Below are 22,596 nucleotides of genomic sequence, written 5' to 3' on the forward strand. Positions count from 1 at the left end.
CTCTATTCCTTTTGAATTGGTTTGGTACAATGCCAAAAGGGAAGCTTAAACATTGTACAGTCCTTTTCAGGAAGTGTGTAGGGAGGCAGTGTGAGTCTTAGGGGAGGTGTGGCTGAGCCAGATTAGGATTGCCCAGGGACCTAGGCAGGATTCCAGATTAGGGGTGAGGGGGGAAGGAGCTGAGTGTTGTATGTGCAAGTGTGTAGTGGCTGAGTGTTGTGTCTAGAGCAGGCTGAGAGCTCTCTGTGGGATTAGGCTGAGTGTGAATGTGTGTTGTTACTGAAGTTTTTGTGTGGAGGGGAGTCTAAGTATGGCTAGTGTGTTGTGTGTGAGTTTGAGTGTGTGTATAGTGGTCAAAAAAAAAAATAGGGCAGGGAAAGGCAACCTTTGGCACTTCAGATGTTGTGAACTACAACCCCCCATAATGCTCTTACACCCATAATACTGGCAAAGCATCATGGGAGGTGTAGTCCAAAACACTGGGAGTGCCAAAGGTTGCCTATGCCTGGAATAGGGGATGTAGAAAGTGAGTGTGTGCTTTTATTTATAGGGGCTTAGGTGTATGTGTGTATACGGGGTGAAGCGACTGTGTGTATAGGGTCTATAGGAGGGGGATCTACTTTGTTTTTCATTATTTTTATTTTAAAAACAAAACAACCACCCCTCCAACAATTGATAACCCCTTACAGCTTACCTTGTGCTATGGAGGAGGACATTACAAACTTATGATGGTCCAGTGATGCTACACTGTAGTCTGCACCTCCACCAGCACTATGTTGTGTCAAAGCAGGTTAACACATTGAAGTCACTTTCAACTTATTGCCACTTATGGTAATAGCAATTTACTTTAGTGAATCAACCGCTTAGTCTGTAACTGAATGGTGTTTGGTGGATAAACTTTACTAAGCATGTACAACATATGTAAAATTACATACATCCAAAGTGTCCCTATTTTGGTAGGCACGGCCCCTATTTTAGGACAACTCCCTCTGTTTTCTATACTAATGACCCTCTTTTCTAGGAGTTCCATATTGTTTGAATGTCTGAGAGTATAACACATTTCCACAGCAATATTACTCCCAGTAATGTGTCTTGAAACTACAATAACTGGTTTTAGAAGTACGTCTATGTAAATCAGATACATTGTTTTTGATCTAAATTACATTTTAGCCGTATAAATTGCTATTAGTAAGTCACCTAAAACTTCTCAGGATAACCTTTCCCTTAGCCCCAGTCAAACATCATATTAAACTGTCCCTCTATGTCTATTTGAAACTTTGGGAGATATGTAATTACAGTCTAAGAGCACTATTATACACCTCTACTCTTCAATTTATGACATCACCACCAGGTAGGAAAATACTGGAAATGCATTGGAGACTTGCAGTGTGGTGCACTAAGTTCCCCATTAAACATCAAAGGTAAGCTTGTCCATTTATATTTTGAATAATATACATTTGACGTCATGTTTATACTTTTTATTACATCCATATTAACAAATTACTTCTCATTGCGTAAATAGTGAAGCACTAAACTTTAACGTTCACCTTTTTATTACTCCAAAAAATGCTTTAAAATCATATAATGATGTCACCTCAATTGTGTAAACCAGGCATGTATCTCGTATTCATACTATTTATTTCTAAACACCAAACTGTTATGAACTAAAAAACAGAAACGCAAAATGTACAAATGCAAAACATATGAAAAATGCAGTGATTTGGAATTAATCTCGAAACCAGCTATAATCACTGCTTTGCTATTTAATCCTAATTTGAAATTGGTTTTTAATTTGCTAAAATTAGCATTTCCTGGAACACCTCCTCACTGGAGACACACACTGGTGATGCCTCAATCATGAGGGGAAGTCAGTGCGGCGCCCTCTGCTGTTCCCTTTTACTCATAGCTACATAGTAAGTGAACCTTATTTTTAGGTGTACTCAGGGACCTGGTTAAAATACCCTCCTCATTAATGTTACTTGCAAAAACAGGAATACATTTTGGCAACAGATGGAAATTTGGAAGCCCTTGACAAGGGAGAATATTTATGATAAAGGTGTATTGGTTATGATACCTGGAGTGTTCCTTAAAATGTATAAGCCAAATATCTCCAATTTCTTTCTTATATATCTCATATAAAAAAAAAAACAATGTTTGGTGTTTAGATATGTAGCACTTTATATATGAATCATTTAATTTATGCAGCTCATAAGGTCACTAGTGATCACAGCATTAATGCAGATTTACAACAGGCGCAACATTAAAACCACCTGCCCAATATCGTGTAGGTCCCCCTTGTGCTGCCAAAATAGCTCTGATGCGTTGAGGCATGGACTCCACAAGACCTCTAAATGTGTCCTGTGGTATCTGGCACCAAGATATTAGTAGCAGATCCTTTTGACATCACTGAAATCCCAACCCAGTCAAGAGATATACAGAGACAAAGTACCACTTTGTCTCTGTATTTCTCCTCCACCTGACTTTTCTAGGTTCAGGGTGGAGTCTAAGAGTCAATCCCAAAATCTGTCACCAGCGACAGCTGAAGGGAATTGGCTGTGTCTAAGGAGGATCCTGTGGTTTTGCAGGATCCTCCAAAGATCTCAATGCTGTGACATTGGCGCCGAAGAGACATACAAGTTAAGGTAAGTAAAATCACTTTTTCCTGCGCCCCTGGCCACCAGCCTCCCAGTTGCTATGCCACCATTGGGGGACTTTGCAAATTCAGCAAAGTCCTTAAATGTTGACAGTGCCACTTTAAGTCCTTCAAGTTGAGGGGTGGGGCCTCCATGGATCGGATTTGTTGTTCCTGCACAGTCTAAATATGCTCAGTTGGATTGAGATCTGCGGAATTTGGAGACCAAGTAAACACTATGGATTCTGTCATGTTCCTCAAACCATTCCTGAGCATTTTTTGCAGGATGGCAGGGTGCATTATCCTGCTGCAAGAGGCCACTGCAATCATGGAACACCATTGCTATAAAGGGTTGTATGTAGTCTGCAGCAATCTCTAGGTAGGTGGTATGTGTCAAAGTAATATCCACATGAATGCCAGACCCACAGTTTCCCAGCAGAATATTACCCAGAGCAAAACACTGCCTCTGCTGGCCTGCCTTCTTACCATAGTGCATACTGCTGTCATCTCGTCCCCAGGTAAACAATCCACACGTACTTGGTCACCCTCCTGATCCAAAAGAAAACATGATTCATCAGACCAGGCAACCTTCTTCCATGGCTCCATGTTCTAGTTCTGAGGCTTCCATTCCCATTTAAGGCAATAGACACTCTGTATGATCTGTGCCTACGTAGCCCTACGCAACAAACTACAATGCACTGTGTTTTCTGACACCTTTCTATAAGTGTCAGCATTACATTTTTCAGCAATTTGAACTACTGTAGCTCTTCTGGGTGATGTGACGAGACCCGCTTGGCTTCTCTCCCCATGTGCATCAATAAGCCTTAGGCATCTATAATCCTGATGCCGATTTACCAGTTTTCCTTCCTTGCACCACTTTTGGTAGGTACTAACCATTGCATTCTGGGAACACCCCACAAGACTTGCCGTTTTGGAGATGCTCTAACATAGTCATCTAGCCATCACTATTTGGCCCTTGTCAAAATCACTCAAATCTTTCTGATTTCCATTTTTCCTGCTACCAACACATGAAATTCAGGAACTGACTGTTAAGTTGCTGCCTGATATATCTCACCCCTTGACATATTGTAACAATATAATCTATGTTATTCACTTCACCTGTCAGTAGTTTGAATGTTTTGGCTGATCACTGTAAGTTTATTAAACTGGGAATCGTGAAAAATCATTCAGTCGATCCAAAATTTTAGGTGCAAAGAGCAGGGCCGGTGCAAGGATTTTTGCCGCCCTAGGCAAAAAAAAAATTTGCCGCCCCCCCATATGTCCAGCCCACCATGTGACATCACAATGCCCCGCCCATATGCTCTGCCATATGGGCCAACGCCAGTCTTCACAAAGTGTCTTATCTGAAAAGACAGTGTGTTTACATTAAAAAGCCTACAGGCACAGGCTATAGACACCAGAACCACTACATTATGCTGTAGTGCTTCTGGTGACTATAGTATCCATTTAATGTGAGGTAAATTAGAGATTAGTGCCACTAATAATATATTGGATTGCCTACTTACCACCAGATGAGGACAAGAGGCTGATGATGGGCTCAGTCTGGCTCCACAGGTCTGGTGCAGAAGAGGCTCTCTGGAGACTGTTTTTAACAGTGCTCAGAACAATTAACGAACAGGAAGCAGCTCCATTTTTTAGGGCCCCTTACACAGCTCACGGTCTGGGCCCCCAGGGGGCATTCGCCTACAATGCCCACCCATAAATCCACCTACATGGCCCATCCATGAGTTGGGGATGTTTTATGTGTGCAATTTGTGTAAGGGATGTAGTGTGTGTTTGCGTGTAAGGAATGCATTGTATGTTTCTGGGTGTGTGTGTGTGTGTAAGGGGTGCAAGGTTTGTTTCTGTGTATGTAATTGAATGCAGTGTGTGTCTGTAAGGGGTGCATTAATTATGTAAGAGAACGTAAGGGATGAATTGTGTGTTTCGGGTGTGTCTGTGTGTGAGTAGGAATGCATTGTATGTTTCTGTGTGTGTGGGGGGGATGCATTGTGTATGTGTGTAGTGTAAAAGAGAGGGTTTGTGGGGTAGGATAGGAACTGAGATGGGAACAGCTTTCTTTTTTTTAAAAAAAATCATAGTGCTCTCCCCTCAATTATTGATTTCCCCTTCCCTTCTGTCCCTCCGTGTTCTCCCCTTCTGTCACTTAGTGCTCTCCCTTGGCCCCCTGTCCCTCTGCAGTCCCCCTTGGTGGTCTTCCCACTCCCCCCTCCCCCATTAGTGGTCCTCCCTCTCCCAAACCCCTTAGTGGTCCACCCTCTCCCAAACCTTAGTGGTAATCACCCTCCTCCCCTCTCCTTAGTAGTCCTCCCTCCTTACCACCCTTTGGTGGTCCTTACCCCCCCCCCCTTAGTGGTCCTTACCCCCCCTCCCCTAGTGGTCCTTACCCCCCCTCCCCTAGTGGTCCTTATCCCCCCTCCCCTAGTGGTCCTTATCCCCCCTCCCCTAGTGGTCCTTATCCCCCCTCCCTCCCCATGTGGTCCTTATCCCCCTCCCCTAGTGGTCCTTATCCCCCCTCCCCTAGTGGTCCTTATCCCCCCTCCCCTAGTGGTCCTTATCCCCCCTCCCCTAGTGGTCCTTATCCCCCCTCCCCTAGTGGTCCTTATCCCCCCTCCCCTAGTGGTCCTTATCCCCCCTCCCCTAGTGGTCCTTATCCCCCCTCCCCTAGTGGTCCTTATCCCCCCCAACCTCCCATAGTGGTCCTTACCCCCCCTCCCTCCCATAGTGGTCCTTATCCCCCCCAACCTCCCATAGTGGTCCTTACCCCCCTCCCTCCCATAGTGGTCCTTACCCCCCTCCCTCCCATAGTGGTCCTTACCCCCCCTCCCCCTCCCATAGTGGTCCTTACCCCCCCCCCTCCAATAGTGGTCCTTATCCCCCCCTCCCTCCAATAGTGGTCCTTATCCCCCCCCCTCCCATAGTGGTCCTTATCCCCCCCCTCCCTCCCATAGTGCACCTTATCCCCCCTCCCATAGTGCTCCTTATCCCCCCCTCCCATAGTGCTCCTTATCCCCCCCATCCCTCCCATAGAGGTCCTTATACCCCCCCCATCCCTCCCCTAGTGGTCCTTATACCCCCCCTTAGTGGTCCTTATACCCCCCCTCCTCCCTTAGTGGTCCTTATACCCCCCCCCTCCTCCCTTAGTGGTCCTTATACCCCCCCCTGCTCCCTTAGTGGTCCTTATACCCCCCCTCTCCCTTAGTGGTCCTTAAACCCCCCCCTCCCCCCTTAGTGGTCCTTAAGCCCCCTCCCCCCCCTTAGTGGTCCTTAAGCCCCCTCCCCTCCCCCCCCTTAGTGGTCCTTAAGCCCCTTCCCCTCCCCCCCCCCCCCTTAGTGGTCCTTAAGCCCCCCCCTTAGTGGTCCTTAAGCCCCCCCCTTAGTGGTCCTTAAGCCCCCCCCCCTTAGTGGTCCTTAAGCCCCCCCCCCTTAGTGGTCCTTACCCTCCCCTCCTGCCCATGTAGCGTGGCCGGGCGGCGCGGAACGCGGGACAGGAACCTTTGTTTCCTGTACCCGGCCGCCGGCGGAATGACAGGAAATGCTCACATGCGGCCACGCTACATGGAGAGACTGGCAGGAGGGAGCGCTCTGCGCTTCCCTCCTGCCGGTCATAAACCCGGCCGCCCTCCATGCAGCAGTGCTGCGCCGCCTGGGGCTTGCTAAAGCGCTCAGGCGGCGCAGCGGGGACAGGGATCCGGCGCCCTCTGGTAAGTTGCGCCCTAGGCAGCTGCCTAGGTCGCCTTACATGTGGCGCCGGCCCTGGCAGAGTTGTTTATCAATTTTGACTTGCGGTCTCCTGGCGAGTAATTCATAGTTTTCAACGCAGTTAGTAATTTACAGGGTTATTTACGAAAGTGAGAATGCAAAGTGAATTCAAGTAAATTCCCCCTTTTTATTTTTTATTTTTATTTTTTTGCAGTGCATAGGATGGTTACAAGCCTGAGGTACCCCAACGGCAGTCCTCCGACTATTTATCAAGCTTTACATTCAGGGTATTTGAATGGACATGCACATTTTTTTTACTATATCTGTAGTTTACGATTGTAATGTTTCTTAGAACAACGAACAGGATATTTAGTTTGTTCACAAGATGTATGCAGGTTTGCCTAGACAAAATATCTCGCCCTTTGAGAGTTTATGAAAAGGGAAAACTATTAATAAGCATGCTGAAGTCTGTAGGCGAGTGGACAGTGATAGTTATGCATTCAAGCTGCGGACAACCAGGATTGCAAGGTTATGATTACACCTGTTAGTGGGATGCCACATAGAATGTTAGTGTCAGTGGCCATAGTGCGTGTGAGACTCACGGAAATTAAAGCCACTGAGGCCCTTCAAGACTGCAAACACAATGCTTATAATCCGCTGCCTCAGTAGGTAGACATTGATAAGAAAGTATAACAAACAAAAACATAACTGTGTAGTCTGCGTACGTTATACTGGGCTTCTGGTCCCACATTTTAAATTAATAAACTTTTGTTGCCTCCGATTGATGGGAGAGGGAGTCTCTGCGTGGTGAGCAGGGTCGCAGGCTGCGGGCCGTGCGTCGCATCAGTCCAGTCTGCCTCAGCCTATGCCCTTTCTGGAGGCCTTGTGTGCGTACCTGGGGCGGTGATCAGTTCGTTCCGCTGTCGTGCCGGTGTGCGAGAGGATGTCCCCCCAGCCCCAGGCTGGTATGCAGGCCTGCATTCCTTGGCCACAAACTCGGTTACCTCTAGGGCCTGAGTTTTCTCCTCTTGCGGGAGTAACGGAGGGTCTGGAGATCTTCTGTCACATACGTCTGGTTTGCCACCGTGTGTGTGGGTGATGCGTCTGGGTTCTCCGCCCGGTGGTCTGCAGCCCGGGAGGGCCAGGTAAAGTGTGGGTGCGTGATCGTGGTTGCTTTGTGCCCAGGTGCTTGCCCCTCACCCCCTGCCGGCAGTGGTTCCGCCCACCCTCCTGCCTAGGTTTCGGGCTGACGGTTCGGGCCACTACCTGTCGCTTCTCAAGTTTGTCCCAAAACTGTTGTAAGAGCGCCTCTATTCTGTGCGAGAGGTCAGGCTGGTGCATTGTCGGCAGCATGGTCTGCTTGTGCGTCAGGCAGTTCGTCGCCATCTTGGGTGTGCTTTGTACAGGTTTGTCCCTTTTCATTTCGGGTTCTGGCTTGTGGTTAGGCCATAGCTGGCTGCCCCTGATGTCCAGTGAGGACCGGGATATCCCCCGCCAGTCCATGGGGGGGAGGGGGTAGGATGCAGGTGTGCCATGGGTGCCATGCATGGCTTTGCTGTCGGGTAGAGCGTCCACCTCTCCCAGGTGCGGGCTCGTGTAGGCCCCATTGGCTTTTGGGGGTTCTCGCGGTGTGTGCGGCTCGTGTGTTTGGGGTCATTAGCTGCCCCTGCTTGTTGCTTGCCTTTCTGCCGTTTTCCGCTTCGATTTCTGGGGTGTTTACCCCTTGATTTGTTTGTTTTGGTCGGGAGCTGTTTCCCGGTGCGTGTGTCTCGCTCGGCAGTTAGGCTCCACCCCCCCCCACCCCCTGTGAATTTCACATTTAAGGGAACACTTTTTAAAAGAAAGTGGATTTATTCAATTTAGAATGCCCTATTTCTTTTAGGCCCCACCCTGTTAAAAACAAAATCCAAAACTTACCTGGAATCATGCACTGACGAATCACCCCATGCCCCTTTCCACACTTCGTCTGACATCACAGCCTGCCTCATGTGGCCCAGTCAATTGCTTCTCAAAGACCATTGAGGACCTCTTATACTGGCTCTGGGTGCATGTGTTTAGAGCCGGTGAGGGGAGGGAGGGATGGGCAGAGAAGAGTGGAGGACTTTATTTAAATTACAACATTTTTTAAATGACATTGCACAAAACAGAGGGAAAATCAAGCCTCCCCTTGCAGGCAGAGAGCCTGAAGATGACCACGTCTGTCACCAATGCATTGGGCGCACTGACGACAGACGTACATTTTTTCATATAATTGACATTAGGCAGCCCTGAAGGGAGATGATAATAGCACATAGTGTAACCACAATGTAAAATGACTCAAAAAAAAAATTAATTTTAAGTTTAGAATGAAATGTCCCCAAACCAAGCCACATAACACGTAATATTTTAATTTTAAAGAGTTTATTTTTTACAGGCTAACATTGCCATTACCATGGAGACAATCTTTACCACTGATGATGAGGAGTCAGTTTTCATAGTAAGTGGCTAGAATATGTTAATATCATTTAATACTAAAGTATTATGTTAAAAGTAAGAGTATAATTGTTATCGACAGAAACCCCCTGTAACGGCACCCCGGGCACAAAAGGGGTTAAAAGCCGTTTAGTAGATCTTCCCCTTCCAGAGACACAGGCACAGCTACTGCAGAACCCCAAACTCCCTAACAGGATACCAAGTAGCACTCCAAACTCCCGAACTGGAACCTCACGAATAGCTGCTAGCAGCTGAACAGGAAAAGCACCAAGCGGCTTACACTCCTGGCAATCAGTCTCTAACAGCATACAGTAAATCCCCCCAAGAACGAGACATAGCTCCGTGTTGAGGGTCAAGCAGTGAACAGACAGAGCTGTGGGTTTATTGTTCTTATATACACATTAGTACTGTAACCGCGGGTGGAAATATGACATTATTCATTCATGCTTGGTCCTGTTAGGTAGAAGACAACTTATCCCCTAAGTTACAATTAGTAAATATAATAACTACAGTTATTAGTGGCTTAAAATACCAGAAACTCCCAAAAAGTGTCCTATAACACTTTTTTTTTTTTTTTTTTTACCAAGATCTGACATTAATTGTTTAAATTTATTTTTCAGTGGCTGTAGGGTGTAGCTTAAGATGATTTGGATTTTTTATTATTTCTAAAAGTGAGTTAAGAAAGCACTCAGATACAATATTGAAGGTATTTATATTATAACTCTACCTTTGTATAGGTGTTTTTATGTACCTTTAACCATCACAAACCAAATAACATTTTCTTGGTATTTGAAAAACCGATAAAATATTTGATTACGTGTATTTTAATATATATATATATATACATAGAGTGGTATGGATGTTGAATTTATATTTTTGACATCTTTTCACCAGTTTGCAATAGGTGACCTAAATGATCAATTTCTAAAATAATCATGTATATCACCTGGACGGGTTAATCCATAATACTCTTTGGCTTTCCATTGACTGGCCTTAGCTATAGCAGACTGAATGTGTTTATCATTGTAAATAAACTTTATGATAGGTGAAGTAAAGTTTCTGCCTGTCTTTCAGTTACATTTTAACTGTTGAAGTACTTCACTTACATGAATTAGATTGTATTAATTATACCACTCTGCAAACTTGAACGAATATCGAGTAGTTTCTGATGTAATAAAAACATTTTACATTTTCTTTTAAGGTTAAAACATTAATTATTGCAGTTGTTATTGTAATCATATGATCTTTAACTATCATTATTCAATTATTTATCTGGGTAATTAGCTGTTATGCTCTTATACTTTATGTCTAATATATTTGTTTGTAGGCCAGACTGCAGCTGCATATGGCATTTTAGCAATAATCTTCAATTGCGTTTCAGATATTCACAAAGTCTATCCACCTTTGTAATTAACACATTATGTGTTTATTTTATACCATTAATTATAGTATCTTTATTATATTACACATCGTCACTGACACATTTCTGATACAGAGAAAAAAATAGCATGATTGCTTTGGTAATGATAATTTTTCTGTCCATGCACCACATTCCTGGAAGTCCGGAATATAGCAAAAATCCTTTGTCGTTTGATTCTATGGAGCCATTTAACGTTTTGATTGGTATAGTTATACAAAAAGAGCAAGGAGTACATCGGTAGATCACATCTGCAACAGAACCATTACAGATTCCTTGTTGTATCAATGTCTCTGTGTTTATGTTTACAGGAGTTCCTTGCTTTGCAGGTATGTACATAATATGTAGAGTTTAAGAAAAGCTGCAAATCGTGCTTTAGTACAAGTGTCCCATGATGTCAGGTTTCTGAAAGATTTTGCTGGCTTTTTATATTCCATTCTCTTGGCAGGGCATCTGCTCTTAGTAGGCCGGTCTTGTTATTATTTATTAATTGCATCAAGGTTTCTTTCGTGTTTCTTTCTAATTCAAATTCATATGCCACCAAATGTCATTGTAAAGTTCATTGCTGGTTTTTCCCTCCAGTAGAAATCTATGTTCCTCTTCTTCTGCTCCTTCCTATTAACCACTTTTTCTGAGTTGTAGGCAACAATCTGTGTCTTGTACTGTGAGGTGCTTTGATAGTCAATCTGGTTTTGTCAGTACCATGTTCCATCTTGAGAAACAGCTGGGTGTTGACAGTTATCAGCCTTTATTTCTTTTTCCGGTCATATTCTGTCTGGAAACATAATAGCAATGTCCATAATTAGCATAGCACTTCTTTTCAGCATAAGAAGGCTGTTTGCGGTAGTCATTCAATGATAAACTATATGGCAAAGTATTTTCTTACATCACCTTCATAGGTGCATCCAAAGTCTTTCACAAGCATCTGTCTCGTCTTTTTCTGTTTTCAGCATGCTTTGCCATCATCGTTGAGTCCATTATTAGGATTTGTAATAGTCCAATCACATCTTTCTCATGTATAATCAATTTTTGGAATGATCTCAATAGGTTCCTTGTGAAATACCAGTGTAGGTCACATTAGCAATCATTTTTTTTTTGTAAATCTGTTTATTGAGATGAAATAATCAACATAAGTGGCTCGCAGGCCAAGTAAAAACGTAATATTTCCAAAGCAAGATAAAGCCAGCATAAAATATTCTAGTATCAGAACAGTCTGAGTAAAACAATTTTAGTACAGTTAAACATCACAAAATCAGGTGAACAAAGTATTGACCTAGGTTGACAAATTCCGTGATTACTTCCCTTTATATGTGGAAGTAGAGAGCAGGACTCAGTATTGAGCGCCTTCATGTAGCATTTGTGTGTGTATAAGTATTTATTCACGGCCTGATATAATTCTGGCTAGACATGGATTACAGTTGGCGCTTGCATGTGGTGGACAGGGGATGGATATGTCACATAGGTAGTTATTGCCTTAGATATTCGAGGCTAGTTCGGGGCGTAATATAGTTTCAGGGTAGGGAGACCAGTAAGTCTCGAGTTTAGGGCTATGCGGGGTCGGGTCAGCCAAGGTCGGAAGATAGCGTATGGGCAATGACACCAGCAAATCTTCCACATATGTGGGGACGTTGGTGGTAGGGTCCAGATGTAATCCGGGGCACATCCGGGGAGAGCTATAATCGGTTCAGTGATGTTGAAGTACCTCCCGTTAGGTAAGGTATGTGGGAGACCTATCTTACAACACCTCCATGACCCGGCACCCCCACCATAAGTAGCCAAATGCCCAGACTAAGGGTAGAAAACTAAGTCCCAATGCAAGTGCTGACCCCTCCCATGCGATACCCATCCAAGGCGGAGCCCAAAACATGCTTACCGATCACCTCTACCTCAACAGCGCTGAGTCACCGAATGGTTCTAAGGGCCTCTGATCACTCCTGTCACGGGCGGTGTTTTCAGTTGCGTGTGTGTGTGTAGGGTTTCTGTCAGTCCATATGTCAAAATGCTAGTGAGTTGAATCAGAGCGTATTCAGATTGTGGAATGTCCAGTACAGTAAGTGTCCCTGAAGGCGATGTCCACCCCCAGTGTCTGCCGTCCAATGACAAGTCCTAACTCATAGGTTTCTAGTCAGTGGTTTCTATCCTGTCAGTTGTCACGGAGCTCCACCTATCTGCTTAAGTCCAGTCTGTCCAGTATCGATCCCAGACCCCTCGAGACCCTGCGATCAGAAGGAGGAGAAGAAAGGAAAGGGGATTAGGAGGAGGGGGGCATAGATGCCTGCGCCGTGTGTCTCTGATTGTCTCCATCTTGTCGGTACTGAGCAATATAGTAAAACCAGGGCATCCACATGTCGGTGTGTCTGGTTCTTCGACCAGTGATGGTGGCGTGTGCCTCCTCCGCCCCCTGAATATCTTCGACCCGGTGAATCCATTCTTGTTTAGTTGGCACCGTATCTGTTTTCCAATGTGCTGGAATGTTGGCCTTAGCTGCGTTAAGCAAGTGCCGCAGTAACGACTTTTTATACACTGGTATGGGCTGTGTAGAGGCGTGTAGCAAGGCCAATTCCGCAGTCCAATTGGGTATGTCCCTCAGGATGAGCGTCACCTCGGTCCTGATCATGATCCAATATGGGGTAATGAGTTTGCATTCCCACCAGATATGTAGTACCGTGCCGCGGTCTTCCTGGCATCTCCAGCACACTGGTGGGATTGATGGGAAGATTCGGTGAAGTAGTGCCGGTGTCCGATACCACAGGGATATCAGCTTGTTTCCTGGTAATAATAAATTCATTTCCTGGTAATAAGAGCTCATTGAGCTCTTATGTTGCCAAAGCAGCGCGGATTCCCATTGTTGGGTGGTAAGTTCCTTCCCCATTTGTCCTTCCCATTGCCGCTTAAACGCCAACGGTGCGGGGGTGCCTCCCACCAATAGGTTTTGATAGAGCATCGAGATTGCGTGGGCCAGATCTAGTCCTTGGTCACAGAGTCTTTCGAACCATGTGAGGTCCCTACGCAACCGTGCATTGTGTGGAATGGAGGCAATGAAGTGTTTCAGTTGCATGTAACGGAATTGGGAGAGAAGGGTCCAGGGCCTGTCTCCAAGCAGCGATGGGAGATCCCGAAGCTTCCCATCAGCGAGGATTGTATGTATGGGTATATATGCACGTTCACTCTCGATGGGCCATGCTCCCGCTGGGAGCCCACCTCCTACCTCTACATTGTGTGTGATCGGTAGCATTGGGCTAGGCATTGGGGAGATGTGTTCTTGCTTCCTCAGTGTTCGCCAACCAATCAGGGTCTGAGAGACCAGTCCCTCAGTGCGAGTCGGAGTGATGCGTCTTCCGGGATTCCCCCATACCTGGGCCTCCAGCGTTGAGCCTATGAGTCCCCTATCCAGGGTCACCCATTGTTTGGGTGCCGAGGTTACATGCCAGTCTAAAACACGTTGCATTACCGCGGCCTGATAATATTTTTTAAAATCAGGGAGCGCTAGACCGCCTTGTGTCCTAGGTCGGCACAGGATTTCATGCCGAAGTCGAGGGCGACCGCCTCGCCAGACATATTTAAGCACTCCCGATTTTAGGGCCGAGAAGAAAGACTCCGGAATGGCAACGGGCGTTGTTTGCAGGAGATAGAGGATCCTTGGTAGGACATTCATTTTAAGTACAGCAACTCTGCCGTGCCATGTAACATGTGGATAGGACCAGTTGGAGAGGTCCATCAGGACGTTCTTGAGGAGGGGTGTAAAGTTGCAGTCGTATATATCCTCCGGGTCCGTAGTCACCCAAACGCCTAGGTACTTCATTTTGTTGGAGCACCAGCGGAACGCGAATTGCGATTCCAGGGAGCGGGCCTCCTCTGTGGGGAGTGTGATGTTTAGTGCCTCACATTTAGGGATGTTGAGTTTAAATCCAGATAGTTGTCCGAATCTGTCAAGTTCTGTGAGGAGGCAAGGTAGTGTTGTTCGGGGGTTGCGGACAAAAAAGAGGAGGTCGTCGGCGTAAGCTGCCACCTTATGGTGCACTCCTTCCCACTCATAGCCCTTGATGTCTGGGCTTTGCCTGATAGCTTGTAAGAGGGGTTCCAGGTATAGTGCGAACAACAGTGGTGAGAGCGGGCATCCCTGCCTGGTTCCATTACGGATCGCGAAGTCTGTCGTCGTGGCCCCATTGATTCTCACAGTTGCTCGAGGGTCCATATATAGTGCAGATATCCAAGAGAGGAGCCTTTCACCGCATCCCTGCCATCTCAGCATCTCCATAAGGTATGACCAGTTGACCCGATCAAACGCCTTCTCCGCGTCCGTGGAGAGAAGCATCAATCGGGTCCCATGTCTCCTAGCATGATGCTGGATGGCGAATAATCTCATGGTGCTGTCTCTGGCTTCCCTACCCGGTATGAACCCTGTTTGGTCCTCGTGAATCAGCTCGGGTAGAAGGCATTTGAGACGGGTAGCCAGGACTTTTGTGAACAGTTTGGAATCCACATTAAGTAATGAGATCGGGCGGTAACTGCCGCAGTGTAACGGATCCTTCCCAGGTTTCAGGAGTACGGAGATGGTAGCAGCTACTGATTCCCTCCCCAGATGTCCCCCCTCTCCGACTGCGTTGAGGGCATCAGTGAGTCGAGGTAAAAGTATGTCGGAGAAACTTTTATAGTACCCCACAGAGAAGCCGTCTGGTCCTGGTGCCTTACCGGTCTTAGAGGATTTCAGGGCTGCAGCTATTTCTTCAATACCAATTGGAGCTTCCAGGAGTGCCGCAGAATCTTGCTCCAGTCTGTGAATGCCCATTTCAGACAGATATTCCTGAACCATCGAGCGGTGCCTCACAGTCTCAGCTTCCCCTTTAGGTGGATATAGATTATACAGTTTTTCATAAAACTGCCTGAATTCCTCCGCAATCTTCTCCGGGAAGGGAGATATCTCCCCGGAGGTCAAGCAGACTTGTCGAATTTGCCTATGGGGCATGGGGCCTTTTAACAGCCGTGCAAGGTACTTGCCACCTTTGTTGGCGTGGGCATAGTAGAAGCCCTTAGAGCGTTGTACAGACCTGAGGTGTCTCTTCAAGAGGAGGGCTTTAAGTTGTCTTCGATGTTCCATCAGTTCTCCATAGACCGCATTCAGTTGGGATCTCTTATGACTGCGCTCCAGTGCCGAGATGGTGCGATGTAGCTCAGTCAGCTCGGACATGAATGCCTTCCGTTTTTGCGAGGCGATGCGAATGAATGTCCCGCGGATCACGCTCTTGTGTGCTTCCCAGAGCGAGATCGGGGAGACATCCGTCGTGTCATTTTCCCTAAAGTACTGCTCTAGTGCCTGATGTAGTTGGTCCTTCGTGTCCATATCTAGTAGCAGGGCCTCATTGAGTCTCCAGGTCCATCCTGTTGGTTTGTAGAGTGGGGAGGCCAATTCCATGGTGACAGATCCATGGTCCGACCAGGTAGCAGGGGTAATGTCGGCTCCAAGTAGGCAAGATAGTCCCTCTTGAGTAAGGAAAAGATAATCAATGCGTGAATATCGGTTATGAAGCGCCGAGAAGTAGGTGTAATCCTTCACCGAGGGGTGTAATGTCCTCCAGCAGTCCACTAATCTGAGGGCCTCTAGTGATTGTCTAATGGACCTAATATGGCGCTGCGATATGCAGCTGTGACCCGTGGAAGAATCCAACGTCGGGTCCAGTGGGGCGTTAAAATCGCCTCCTACGATTAGGATTCCGTCGGAGAAGTCCTCTAATTGTTGGAGAGCGTTGCGGAGGAAAGGAGCTTGCCTCTTATTAGGTACATAAATGGAGGCTATGGTGTAAATTTTGTCCGCGATGACCCCTTTAAGGAAGAGGTACCTCCCCATTGAGTCCTGTACACGGTCGAGTTCTTCAAATCCCAGGTTGGTCGCCAGTAGAATGGCTACACCGGTCTTGTGCGATGCGGGATGATTGCAAAAGTAGTTGGTAGCATAGTGTCGGTTGCGTAATCTGGGTTGTGACCCTTCCTTAAAATGTGTTTCTTGTAACAGGGCGATTGACACCCGCTTTCGATGTAGTTCCCTCAATAGGTGCGTCCTGCGTTCGGGGATGTTAAGTCCCCTACAGTTCTGCGTGATAACCTTCAGGGGTGCTGTGCGGTAGGCCATAGTGCTCAGTATCGTCGGGAATGTGGGTTAGTGAAGAGCAACCAGTCCACACGCCCGGCAGTCCAATGCAGGAGGGAGGGGGGGAGGAGGAAGAGGAAAGAAAAGAGGGAGAAAAAAGATAGGGGGGGTGTGAGAGAACGGGTAGGGGGAAGAGAGGGGATCAGAGATAGGTAAAGTGAGTGTAGGGGCAGGTTCGTCCAGGGGCCCGAGGTACAGGTTCAGTCGTCTGTAAGGGGATTAAAAGGAGGTAAGTATCCCTATTGTCGATACCCTCACAGAATTTGGGTTCTATCCCAAATCTATACCCCCCACCAAGGTGGAGGAGGGTGGTCTCGTGCAGCAGCCGACGTCAATGGGTCTTCACTCCGGTACCAGCCCAGGAGATTAAAGTACTCGTTGCGCGGCCGCACCACCTTTAGCACGAGTGTATATGTGTGGAAGCACGGTTCGGGCTCCGCTCAAAGGATCTCCCACGAGAAGATATTCAGCACCCGCCTCAACCCACCCCCCGTGTTGAGAGTTAGTGGGCAATGTAAATGGCCTTTTGGGCAGTAGCGATGAAGGAGCCCGTGGACAGTAATCGTTAAGTAGGTTAGGCAATAAATACAAGTGTCCAGGCTAGTCAGTGAATTCCAAAGCTATCCCGTGTTCCCAGGTACAGCCCCAGCTCAGAGCACCTCCTTCTAGTCCTCCCACCTATCCCACTAGTCCGCCCCTTGCGGGTCGGCTAGTGATCATATTATGGATTAATGAACATTTTACATATGGCAAATCCCCGGGTCATGAGGGGGAATGAGTCTATGGAGAGCAAAACCTAAAGATAAGAATAACCACGTGCATATGTAGTGATCCATGCAAAACGTAATATAGCAAAACAAGATTAGCAAACCTTAAAACAGTGTTAACATCTTTAAGTACAATCCCTCACCACGGTTCACCTCCCCCAGCTCGCCCCGCATCCGAGAGGGAGGGGGGGCAAGCGGGAGGGGGGGAATGCACACGCGTGAGGGGGGGCGCTCCCGGGTGGGGGTTAACAGGCGGATACACCCCGAGATGAACAGGTGGTTCTGATATCCCTGCAATCCCATGTGCGTGTCTGGGCGGGGGGCTTGGGAGGCCACCGCACACACCCGGAGAAGGGGCCGAGGGAGCGGGGGGGGGGGGCAGGGGGGAAAGGGAAGGAGGGGGTGGGAGAGAGAGGGTGAGAAGGGGGGGGGACAGAGAGGGGCGGGGCGGGAGGGGGGGAGAAAGGAGCGGGGCAGGAGCCGCAAGCCGGTCCCCCACAAATTAGTTATGGGTGTGTAGGTCTCAGGAGTAGGGTACGAGTGCGGAGCAGGCCATCCATCTTGACACTTATACGTACTAAACCCCGAGGTAATATGCAGTTAAGTACAACAACATGTGACCCTCTATGGAAAACGGCAAGTAGTGCGGAGGCATGGAATACATCCTACAACCCCCGCCCCGCTCCCCCCCCCCCCCCGAATCCACATCTATCCCATAGCCCAGGCAAGAACCAGTGGCCCACAAGTCCGTGTTGTTCACAGCGGAACCTCGGAGGGGACAGTCCGCATCACCCCCCCCCCCAATCCCCCCACCCAAAGGTTCAACATGTGCGTATGCAGTTGGTGTCACAAATCATGGGACCAGGAATGCCATATTATAAGGCAATTAGGTACGGGAATCACAGCAGTAGAGGGCCCAGTCCAGAGTCCACTTGTCCCAATAACCCCCCTCCCAAGATGACAAGAAAAAGAGGGGGCCCCATAGTACCTCAAAGTCTGTCGTGTGGAACTTACACATCCAGAGACAACCAGAGCGGAAACCGTCGTCGTCCAGCATCAGGGTTTCATCGCTTAGAGTAGAGGGTGTTGTATCATGGAAAGTTCAGGGGAGCGCGACTATTCCTCCGGGGACGTCGGGTCTCGGTATCGTCCAGTCCGGGGGGCATAGGAAGCTCCAGCCGAACGTTGTCTGGGTTCTCTCTGTGGTCTCGGTGGCGGTCCCAGCGGGCCCAGAATCCAGTTGGTGACCGGCTGAGGACATTATCACCTGCCACACCAAAAGGGTAATTTACATGCTGACGTGCCCATGTGGCGTACGGACAATACGCCCTCTGCAGGTGAGAATACAGGAACACGTCAGAAATGTGAAAAATGGATTTATGAAACACAGCGTGTGGCGGTACCAGCCTTGCCACTGGGCATTGGAGAAGACTGATTGCCAGCCTCCTGCCATGTGACTATGGCCCCTGAGATGTATTGCCTGCTCTCCTGTACTGCTGAGGATTGCTACCCCTTAGGTGGATTTGGCTATGGAGCTTGTGTAGTGCCCTCTGTTGGTAGCAACAGTAATATGCACTACCTGAATAGCAAGACTGGTAATTTGCATATTCGGGTAGATTTGCATATCGCTAATTCTGCATGCAGGAGAGACATTTGTGTTAATTATGGTCTTCCCCACCTATTTATAAATATGTAATTATGTTAAAATAAGTCACTGAATGTTGCCTGCTATGATTTGACTGTTTGTAATTTTATTGAGTTTTCACAGCAATGTTAATGTAATGACCAAATGGGCTAGTCCCAAGTAAAATAAAGATTTTGTCAGTTCTACTTCACCCTCAATTTGGAGTCCTGTCTCTTATTGGGGGAATCTGCTACGAGGGATTGCTATGCTCTGCATATTCCCTTTCTATAATCACTCCTAAGCTCTTTTAAGAGCTCGTTCCTGCTTCGCTCTGGAAGGAAGAGAGGTTCGTCCTGCGGTGGTTGTGTTGTCGGCTAGAGTGCTTGGAATCCTCAAGAAGCGCTAGGAGCATCCATCAACGGAGGTACCCAGTCGGGGTGCCAGGTGATCCGTTACATTGGTGGCAGCGGTGGGATGGCTTCCTAGCCTTGGGAAAACCAGCACTACTTCAGAGATGGAAGGCCGTGCAGTATCTCCCTTTGATGCCAGGCTCCAGCAGCGACTACAGGATGTGATGCGCAGTATGGAGTATCCTATCCCAGAGGAAAAAGAGACAGAGTGGAGGGTGGCGCTTCGTACCGATCTCTGGAAGGAGGACATCGACGAAATTCGACCCTTCCGGTACGAGGAAATCCTGACCACTAACCAGCGCCAAGCAGAACAACTAGAGCTGCGGATGCCATTATTGGGAAACCAGCCCTCAGAGGAATGGGTAAGCGAACTGGAGACGTTAGTTGAGACTGAGGTGTGGCTGGATGATTCCTATCGGGCCCTGCGGTGGCATGCTTACCACCTCTACCCATGGCTGATCGAGTACAAGTGTATTGAGGGGGAAGACTACGATGGCCCTGGTTTGTTGTGGGATACTATTGAAACTAGTCTCTGGTTCGGAGACACCGACATTGCTCGCTTCTGGTCCATCCGAGCTGAGCGGGCAGACAACTGGGACCTTACGGAGATCGATGCCATTCAGCCAGATCTATCTTTTCTTGCCAACCGGGAGTGGGAACTAGAACAGGATTATGTTTGCCTATTCCAATGTATAACGCCGCCTGTCTCTGACATGATGGGGCTTATTGACTGTATGCCACCGGAAGCATTGAGTTTAGTTCTTCCTCCCCAGCAACCAAGCCTGTTATCAGGGGACCTTGGTACTGTACCACATATGTCCCAACCAGCACCAGAGATGGAAGATCTTATTGACTTGTCCTGGGAAGACACCCAGCTGGCAGGTGGAGATGGGACCGAGGTCTCTCTACCGGCCCTACAGGGATGCTGGGCAGTCGGCCCAGATCCCCAGCGGCAGTATGTATCCCAGGGAGCTGAAGGTGCCGTCCTTCCTCCCCAGCGGCAGTGTGTGTCCTTAAGAGAGGAGACAGTTGGTCCCTCTTCCCAGCAGTCCAATGAGTCTCAGGGAGCCGAAGGTGCAGTCCTTCCTCCCAAGCGGCAGTGTGTGTCCTTAGGAGAGGAGACAGTTGGTCCCTCTCCCCAGCAGTCCAGTGAGTCTCAGGGAGCCGAAGGTGCAGTCCTTCCTCCCCAGCGGCAGTGTGTGTTACAGGGAGCTGAAGGTGTCGTCCTTCCTCCCCAGCAGCAGTGTGTGTCATTAGGAGAGGAGACAGTTAGTCTCTCTCCCCAGCGGCTGAAAGTATGTATGGGAGAGGAGCTTGTTACCCCCTCTCCCCAGCAGCTGAAAGTGTGTATGGGAGAGGAGCTTGTTACCCCCTCTCCCCAGCAGCAGCTTAACCCACCAAGGGGAGACAGTAAGCTCCACAACAGTGCAGATGGGACCGTGGTCTCTGCACATGCACCACTAGGGGTAGGGACAGTCGGTCCTGTCCACCAGCAGCAGGGCTGTTTAGCCCAAGGGGAGACAGTCGGTCTCCCCCTCCAGCAGCAGGACTATGTAACCAAAGGGGAGACAGTCGGTCTCCCCCTCCAGCAGCAGCCCCAGATCCCGAGAGAGGAGCCTACCAACTCTTCTTTTCAGCATGGCTCCAACCAGGCTACTCCCGTGGTAGCGCTGGCACTCAGCAACCCACCAAGACAGCCTATCAGTACCCCACACAGCTTTGTTGAGGCACCTGGACATGGACGAGCTAATCTTTTACCCAGATGTAGTAACCATGTATTGTGGGTAGGCTGTATTACTGTTTGTGCTTCGTGGGTGGGTTGCTGGACTAACCAGGGCACTGACCGGCAGGAGGTCAGATACCCTGTTAGTCTGTTTGGAAAAGGGGAGAAATGTGGCGGTACCAGCCTTGCCACTGGGCATTGGAGAAGACTGATTGCCAGCCTCCTGCCATGTGACTATGGCCCCTGAGATGTATTGCCTGCTCTCCTGTACTGCTGAGGATTGCTACCCCTTAGGTGGATTTGGCTATGGAGCTTGTGTAGTGCCCTCTGTTGGTAGCAACAGTAATATGCACTACCTGAATAGCAAGACTGGTAATTTGCATATTCGGGTAGATTTGCATATCGCTAATTCTGCATGCAGGAGAGACATTTGTGTTAATTATGGTCTTCCCCACCTATTTATAAATATGTAATTATGTTAAAATAAGTCACTGAATGTTGCCTGCTATGATTTGACTGTTTGTAATTTTATTGAGTTTTCACAGCAATGTTAATGTAATGACCAAATGGGCTAGTCCCAAGTAAAATAAAGATTTTGTCAGTTCTACTTCACCCTCAATTTGGAGTCCTGTCTCTTATTGGGGGAATCTGCTACGAGGGATTGCTATGCTCTGCATATTCCCTTTCTATAATCACTCCTAAGCTCTTTTAAGAGCTCGTTCCTGCTTCGCTCTGGAAGGAAGAGAGGTTCGTCCTGCGGTGGTTGTGTTGTCGGCTAGAGTGCTTGGAATCCTCAAGAAGCGCTAGGAGCATCCATCAACGGAGGTACCCAGTCGGGGTGCCAGGTGATCCGTTACACAGCGTATCACTTCACTTTAAAAATATGCATAATAGCGACCCAAAAGGGATACAATTTAAGGGTATCCAAAAGGTAGTCACAGATTGGTGAGGTGATGACTTGGTGAGGAAAATGGGGAAGGCTGAGATGAAGTGGATATTCGAATTGGACACTCTACACCCTAGAGGTCTTAATCTTGATTTTGAACTTTGTCATTTTTTATAAAAAACTTTTTTTTTTCCTTTTTCTTCCCCTTCATCTCAGTCTTCATATGTTCCTCACTATGATGAAATATATAAGATGTAATTTTATTTATCAACACAATTTTTCTCTTTTTTTTTTTTTTTCCTTTTTTATAATAATTGAATTGATATTGTATCTCTTTAAGACAATAACACCACTTAAGATTTATATATACATTTGAGTAATGTATGTATATATTTATCAGAATAGGATACTTTATATGGGTGACACACGTCTGCAATTGACATTTCTATTCTACTAAACATCAATTGGGTATATATCCCTTTAAGACAGCATTGCTATCGAAAATTCACCTATGTAATCAACAGTCTAAAGATTTAAAAGACAATTTATTTACACAACCTAATAGAGATTGCCGTATCCCTTTAAAGCAGTATCATTGTAGATTTTCCTATATATTTAAGGACCTTGATATAAGATCGAAATGACTATCTATTTACACAGCCGAATATAGGCAGTTGCTGAATATGAAGTCTATCTCCTTCCAAACATACTCTTATTGGGTTTATTGTCTTACTAATACACCTATGCAATCAAGATGTTAAACTGATCCCTTTTTCCCTTTCATTTTACGTTGTATT

General features: G+C 47.3%; 1 protein-coding gene across 1 annotated transcript in view; it reads left to right on the forward strand.

Annotated features, from left to right (window-relative positions):
• The first annotated feature begins 1,396 nt into the window (after positions 1-1,396).
• The window catches only part of UBE2O (ubiquitin conjugating enzyme E2 O), a 95,384-nt gene continuing 74,184 nt past the window's right edge, over positions 1,397-22,596 (forward strand). The window contains exons 1-2 of the mRNA XM_063458996.1: positions 1,397-1,421; positions 8,769-8,831. Coding sequence (XP_063315066.1) covers positions 8,787-8,831 — 45 coding nt within the window. The 5' untranslated portion in view covers positions 1,397-1,421; positions 8,769-8,786. The remainder of the gene's footprint in view (positions 1,422-8,768; positions 8,832-22,596) is intronic.

Source organism: Pelobates fuscus, chromosome 6, assembly GCF_036172605.1.
Source record: "Pelobates fuscus isolate aPelFus1 chromosome 6, aPelFus1.pri, whole genome shotgun sequence".
NCBI classification, from domain to species: Eukaryota; Metazoa; Chordata; class Amphibia; order Anura; family Pelobatidae; genus Pelobates; species Pelobates fuscus.